General features: G+C 55.3%; 1 protein-coding gene across 1 annotated transcript; it reads left to right on the forward strand.

The window, feature by feature from the left end:
• Window positions 1-4,712: 4,712 nt before the first annotated feature.
• On the forward strand, window positions 4,713-6,106 carry LOC119705538 (metallothionein-1). Its single transcript, XM_038148100.1, has 3 exons — window positions 4,713-4,880; window positions 5,209-5,274; window positions 5,839-6,106. Exons 1-3 carry the CDS (start codon window positions 4,850-4,852, stop codon window positions 5,931-5,933), a joined length of 192 nt encoding a protein of 63 aa, XP_038004028.1. The 5' UTR covers window positions 4,713-4,849; the 3' UTR covers window positions 5,934-6,106.
• Window positions 6,107-7,250: the final 1,144 nt, after the last annotated feature.

Raw genomic sequence — 7,250 nt, forward strand, 5'->3', positions numbered from 1 at the left:
GAAAGCATTAGATTGGTGAATTAAAATTATGTCTAGAGTTAAGGTGATGCTTAAAGCCCGTCATGTGGTTGCCAGCAGAATTGGGCAAAGTGGGGTACACCTGGCAAACCCTTTTCCCAGAAGAGCATGCAGGGATGCTGGGCAGCCCCTGACCCACGGGTTTTCTGCTCTCACAGGTGGGGGACAAGGTAAATTCAAGCATTTTTATTTCCCAGCTGAAGTTTGGTTGGTCCTCATCCCCTTCCTTCCCTTGGGGGCAGCAATTCAACCCTCGTTAGACCTCGAAGTAATTCCCATTAACATTTATGAGAATTTCATGATCAAAAGAAGAATCAGCCCTTTCATCTTCCAGACATGCCCCAACACACATCACCTGGCCCCAAAAGCCTGTCCTGCCAGGCAGGAGCTCCCACCTTGTGCTGGGGTCTCTCAGGACGCACATCCCAAAAGTGGCGGAAACTTTGCAAGGTCAATTCACCCTCCTGGACCCAGTTCATGGCATCAGTTCAGCATTCCTCCTTTCCCTTCTTCCTAAAAATCAGTAATTAGCAAATCCCCACCCTCTCCACACTGCTTTTTCAAGAAGAAGGTAATATTGATAGCTCCATTGCAGATAAGAAATAAGGAGTAAGGGCCAAGCCCTTGCCTGGAGCCGCAGGATGAGCCGGCAGCTGAGCCCGACTCATAATCCCGGCCTTGGGAGTCGCAGCCCTAGCGCAGCCGGCTGGGTCGCAAGGCGGCTCCCAAAGAGCCCACATCAAAGAGAGCTGCCGGCTTGTGAAAGCGTCCCAGGATTGCAGGCCGTGCAATTCCAGCTTAATGGAAATCTGCCCGTCCCCTTCCCACTGCCAGCGGCCCGCGCTGAAGGTGCCTTCCTATGGTTACAGACGTGATGTGGGGCAGAAAGTCCCCAAGAAGGACATTGCCACAGGAAAATGGGACATGCCATGTCATTGCTGAAGGCTGATATTGGAGAAGTACTCGCTGGGATGTATTTTCCTAAAGCTGCAATCAAGGTGCAGGCAGGGAAGCAGGCATCTTCCCAGGAAGATGCAGGGAGGGAGAACAGAAAATGAGCTTAGCTAATGTCTGCCACTGAGAGCAGAACAAGTCTTTGCTCCCAATTTTCTGGGAAAAAGAAAGAAGTCTCCACAGCCTGAGGTCACCCCACTGATCCGGTTTCACTCCCAAATGTTTCCAAGGCTTTGCCTATGCACATGGGGAGTGGTTGAGAATGGCTTCCCAGGGCAGACAAGGGGTGATTCACTTTCTTCCTCCTCTGCCAAAGGGCTGGCAAGCACCAGCAAAATAAAACTACGTCAGCACCTATTTCCCGTGTTTCAAACACTTGTTTATCATCAGCAAACAATAACCTGAGATTTGGATCAAAGCTGAGCCTGCTTTCTAAGCAGCAATCACTCCTAGGGCTTCCTGCTGGCTTTCAGCACTTGCATGTGCTGGGTGTTGGCTGGGTGCTAAAATATTTTTTATTTTCTCCATTTGGGTTTAAAAGACTGGCCCCAGGTAGGCTGTGGCTCCCTGTACCTCTGGCAGCTGAGCCTGGGCCATCCTGCCCAGAGACCAACACAAAGAGGCAGCTGGAGCAGGCAGAGCTGAGCTGCCCTTGCTGCTGCTGCAGCGTCAGGGCCACCCCTGGGTACCCTGAATCAGCATCCTGCCTGGCAAGCAAGAGGCAATGGTGAGGGGCAGGCCACCCCCAGGGACTGTCCCCCAGGGTCCTGGTGCTGTGCCCACATGGGGTTCATAGCTCCCTGCATCCCTGCCCACAGTCTGTACCCACTGAGCCACGGTGCTTTGCCAGCGGAGCCCCCCCGGCTGCCTGGGATCTTGTGTGTGGGTGAAGGAGGGGTCACTGAACCCATCACTGCCCCAGAGGGGATGATGAGCCCAGAGCAAGTGCTTTGGGGGACACATGCCATGAGGGGAGCTTGTAGTAGTCTGCCGGGTCCCCAGAAGGCAATGTGCTGGGTGGATGCACCACAGGCATCTGGAGGATGATGCTGTGCCCACAGTGTGCCCACAGGTGACTGGAGCCATGTGTCCTTCAGCAGAGAGCCAGGGCAGACCCGTGCCAGCTCACCTCCACGGGAGCTGGCTGCTGTGCCTCCCTCCTCGCCTGCCTGGCACCAGCCTTGAGTCACTGCTGGTCACCGGCACCAGCCCTGACACCGTCCTGTGGCTTTCAGCAATCAGCTGGAGACGCCTGAGGTGTCACAGGAACAGGTGCCTCTGCCACACTGTCCTGAAAGCTGTCAGCTTCCTTCTCTCCTTTCTAGGGATCCCTGTCCCTGGCATGCCCATGGTGGTGCTCAGCCACCACCATCCTCCCAGTGAACATCATCTCCGGCTCTGCCTGGAGCACTGGAGCATCACGCTGACTCACTCACCCGTGTTAATCCACCTGGCAATCTCGGGGTAATTGCCTGGGGACAGAGCTAGGTATCCCACGCAGGGGACACGAGAGCCAAGTGGTACAGCCCTGGTATGGCAAGGGCTGGGGAATAAATTCCGTGCAGGGGTCCTGCCTGTTTTGCTTGGCTCTGGGGAGCAGCATCAGGCCCATTCAAATATAGAGAACCTCCAGGCAAATGGAGCCAGGGGCCAGAAGGCAAACTGAGGCTGGCAAGACCTTGTCATGGCGTATATTTAAACAGCAGGAAGGTGTCCCCAGCTCATCATTGTCACCCCAATCACAGGATGCTTCTGGAGGTGCTCTGATTGGTATGTGTCTGCCTGACAACCCACTATTCCAGTCCAATCCCAAATTAATTATAGAATGTATCCCAAATCAATTACAGAACAAACTGGGAGCAATGTAAGATCTACCAGAGTCCTGACTCTCAGTTCTACATCGCCTGGAAGATGATTTTTTCCTTTGTGCAGAAAGAGGGGAAAGAAACTAAAAAGGGCTGGGGTCTGACTGAGAACAGATGCTGGAGAGCTTTTCCTGCACCCTGTCTTTTCTTGGCAGAGATCGTTCTCTTAGCTTTGTGTGGGCTCCACCTTCTGCCCCCTAGGCTAGAGGAGAGGGACCACTTTTGAGAAGCCACATGTCCCTGTATCCCTGGGCCACCACCAGCTGGGGATAGGGCCAATTTTTGCCTGGGTGGCCAAGGGTGCCAGGCAGTGGGGGAAGACAAAACAGATGCAACAGTGATATTGCTGTTCACCATTAATCCATCACGGCACAGCAGGAAGCATTTCCTTTGGCATGTTACTGCACCACAGGAGTGCTTGATTATTTCAGGCAAAGAGCAGAGCAAATGCAAGATCCCAAGGAGATGTTGCCCCTCTGTCATGACACCAACACAGTACAGGGGGCCGTAGCCAGGGTGGCAGGTGACCATTTGTAAGTGTGTTTCCCCTGTTTGTGTTTCCCTGCTCCCACAGGAGCAATAACACTCTTGGCACGCGCCTGCTCCTGGCACCATCCCCTGCTATCACGCCCCAGTGCATCAGCAGCAGTGTGACATTCACACGACCGCAGGGCTGGCATGTCAGGGCACTCCTCCAGGGTAGAGGAGTTGAGGAAGGGGCCCGTTGGCTCTGCCTTTCTTAGGCTTTTCCATACTGATTTCCCACACTGGCCTGGAGAGGCTGGAGGAGACGCTGAGTCGGGGTGCTGGCAATGCTCCCCATCAGGTCACCCAACAAGCTCCCAACAAGCCCAGACAGCTGAGTGGTAAAAATACTCCCCGGGCCGCTGTTTCGGCTGGATTAGCATCGACAAACTGCCTCAGCCAGGTACTGCAGGCAAAAGCCCAGCTGGGATAAAGCCCCCAGGCAAAGGAGTCTCAGAGCAAGGGGCAGCTGGGATGGGGTATCACTGACACCAAGGAGCACACAGAAACACAGGAATGATGAGGAAGGATGCTCCACAGCTGACAATGCCTCCTGCATATGAAGCAGACTGTCCCCACACCAAAAATCTCAGCAAGCATCTTTTTTTTTTGCCTTCCACCCCAAACCCTCGCTGCGCTTTCGAGTGGGTGGGTAAAACCCGCTGGAGGAGTTGACCAGGGTGACAGCAGCTTGCCTGCCACCCTCCTCCCCTGCACACCCAGTTAATGATACACGGAAATTAATTCAGAAGAGTAGGATGGAGCATCCCAGCTGGGAAGGAGACAGAGCCCCGAGGTGCCACGCACGGCGCCAAGGGGACGTGGGTGCCACTGTCCTGGGGCACTGGGAGGGCACAGCAGGCTCTGGCCAGTCCAGTCCAGCTTGTTGCTGCTCCTGCTTGCAGGGAGGGTGTAGGAACAAGAGGACAGGGTCTCAAGCAGGGGCTGAATCCCTGTCACCTCATGGTGCCAGCTCCCCCTTACCCCACTGTGCCAGCTCTGAGAGGAAGGGACTGAGATTTCCTAGCAGTGGTGGCACTTCCTGGATTAATGTATCCCCCAAGTCAGATTGGCAGATTGAATTTGGCATCAATCAATCAATCAATCAATCGATCAAGGGCTGGACTGTGGGGGCTCCCTGGGCGCATCCCCTCAGCCCCGTCGAGCGCAGCAACACTCCCGAGACAGGTGTCATCTGTGTGATGAGCTCTGGCCGTCCTCTGCACCCCTTCCAACATCTCAGCAGAGAGGGGTGGTCACCCGCAGCCCTCCCCGCTCCCTGGAGCCCCAGGTCACGCTGCCCGCCCGGGGAGTGAATCAGCAGCGCCCGGGGCAGAGCCGGGCTGAGCCGTGCGCAGGCTGCAGGGGCGGAGGTTTTGCACTCGCTCTCGGCTGGCCAAGGATAAATAGGAGGCGGCTGCGAATCCTGCCAAAGCTTCTTCCCGTCGCCCAACGCTTCCGACAGCAGGCACCCAGCCCAGCCAGACATGGACTCTCAGGACTGCCCTTGTGCCACGGGTAAGGCAGCGTTTCCTTCCATGCCCCAGCATGCCAGCGGGAACCCCGACACTCCCGCCCGCCGGCCTCCCCCGCCATTCCCGATGTTCTCTCTCGTACGGGCTGGGCCAGCAGCTCAAGTCCTCTCCCAGCACTGCCGTGTCACACTGGGAGCATCGCACTGGAAAGCGGCTGGGAATGCCGTGACCTCCCCTGTGAGCGAGGCTGAAGCATCAGTGGATGCTCGGAGGGCAGGCAGGCAGTGCTGTTCCCCGGGGATCTCGGGCTGTTGGTATCCCCTCCCACCACCTCTTCTCAACTTCTTTTTCTCCTTTTCTCCCTGTTTTAGGTGGCACCTGCACCTGCGGGGACAACTGTAAATGCAAAAACTGCAAATGCACATCGTGCAAAAAAGGTAAGAGGGATCCCTGAGCCCCCCGGGGTGGGGGGAGAAGAAACATTCGGGGGGGGTTTCACTACACATCCGTGTGTGCACTGAATCAAATCAGTCTTAGCATTGCCAGTGGCGAGTTTATTCCTCACGTAAGGTTTTTCTGCCCCCCAAAGGAGCACAGTGTGAATCCTACCCCCTCTCCAGGCAATACAAGTTACTCAATACCACCTAAACCTGAGCATTCCCCTCGACAGCACCTCAGGCTCAGCACAAGGGCATGCTGGGGAGGAAAGCGGCACTGGGATTTCTTTTGGGTGTTCCTGATGCTGTCACCCACAGCAGAACTGTGTGCCATGAGGGTTTCAAAGAGAGGGACTGGTGAACCCCCAGGAGCACCACACTCTCCCCTGCCTCTCCAGTGCCAGCCCTGCCTGCACAAACACCCTGCAAGACATGCCAGGATCAGGGATGCTGCTGAAAGGGAACAACGTGAATACATGGGAGGTCTCCAAAACAGTGAGACCCCCCGAGCCCCCAGCCTGACTTCCTGAGAATGTCCTTAATTTTTTTTTGTCTCTCCCACAGGCTGCTGCTCCTGCTGCCCAGCTGGATGTGCCAAGTGTGCACAGGGCTGCGTCTGCAAGGGGCCCCCCTCTGCCAAGTGCAGCTGCTGCAAATAGGGGACCCCTGGCTGCACATCTGGGGGTGATGCACATCCGGGGGGCCAAAGAAGAATAACCTTATTGTGTATGTTGGTTGTTTTTTTTTATATATATGTGTTCAGATTACTTTAGTGTTTGTCACTTTGACATGTAATAAGCTACCTAAATAAAGTGATATGTATATAAAGGTCCATGAGGAACTTGGCGCTTCTGTTGGGTGCGGCAGTTTCCCTGGGGAGCGGGAGGACAGTGCATGTGGGAGGTCATGGCAAAGAGCCTGTGTCTTATTTTTGCTCCTGTCTTCTAGCCTTGGCTCTGCTCTCCCTACCAGTAGTTCTGACTCTTGTTTAACATTTTTCCTACACAATAAGGGAATTTTCCCCCCCTCACCACCCTCTTGTTACCCAGGGGCAAATCCCATGCTGTCTCCTCCAACCAGAGATCCTCGGGGCTAATGAGCAGCTTGTTATTACAAGCTTTCACTGTAATAAGCACCCCAGCCCTGCCCATTTCCAGGGGGAATGTTTCCACGGCAGGTGGGGTGGAAGAGAAACAGGTTTAGTTTTCCTCCTGGCAGTTTAGTTGAACTGGCTGGTAGAACCACATTGCTTATCCCCCTGCCACCTTTGCCAGTCTGGCTGGGTGCTCCTGGGGAGCCTCAGGTGACCTGGTTCCCCACCACGAGGTGCAGTGCACACAATGGGGTGTGATCCCCACAACAGGGTGCACTGCCTGCAATAGGGTTCAGTGCCTGTGATGGGACGTGATGCCCAAACCAGAGTGTGATGCCCAAAACAAGAGTGTGATGCCCACTGTGGTTTGCAATGCCCATACCAGGATTCCAGTGGGTGTGATGGGATGTGATGGGGTGGGATGCCCACAATGGGATGGGATGCCTATGCCAGGGTGTGATGCTCATTCTGTCCAAGCACAGCCATGCTGCTTCCAGAAAGCTGCACCCCAAGTGCCCTGTGCCACCCTGCTGCTTCCCAGGAACATGACAGGCTCTGCCTGTCCCCACACTCCTCAAATGCAGCCGTTCATGGTCACTTTTTAGGTTAAAAACCTTTCCTGCCCCATCCAGTCACCACCAGCAGGATCAGCCAGGGATTTGGAACAGCCTACAGCACAGCACCCCTGCCCATGGGCTGCTCAGAGTGCCAATCCCTAGGGGATACCCCTTTGCTCCAGGAGGGCTCCTCCCTCAGGGTATCCCCTGAGATGTCACCATCACCCCACACTTCTGGCAGGTGCAAAGGGCACCCCTATGTCAGCTGAATTTAGGCAGGGCAGGACATGGCAGGCATGGAGCAATCACACTGAACTCCGCGCTGC

This window comes from Motacilla alba, chromosome 11 (genome assembly GCF_015832195.1).
Source record: "Motacilla alba alba isolate MOTALB_02 chromosome 11, Motacilla_alba_V1.0_pri, whole genome shotgun sequence".
Lineage (NCBI taxonomy): Eukaryota > Metazoa > Chordata > Aves > Passeriformes > Motacillidae > Motacilla > Motacilla alba.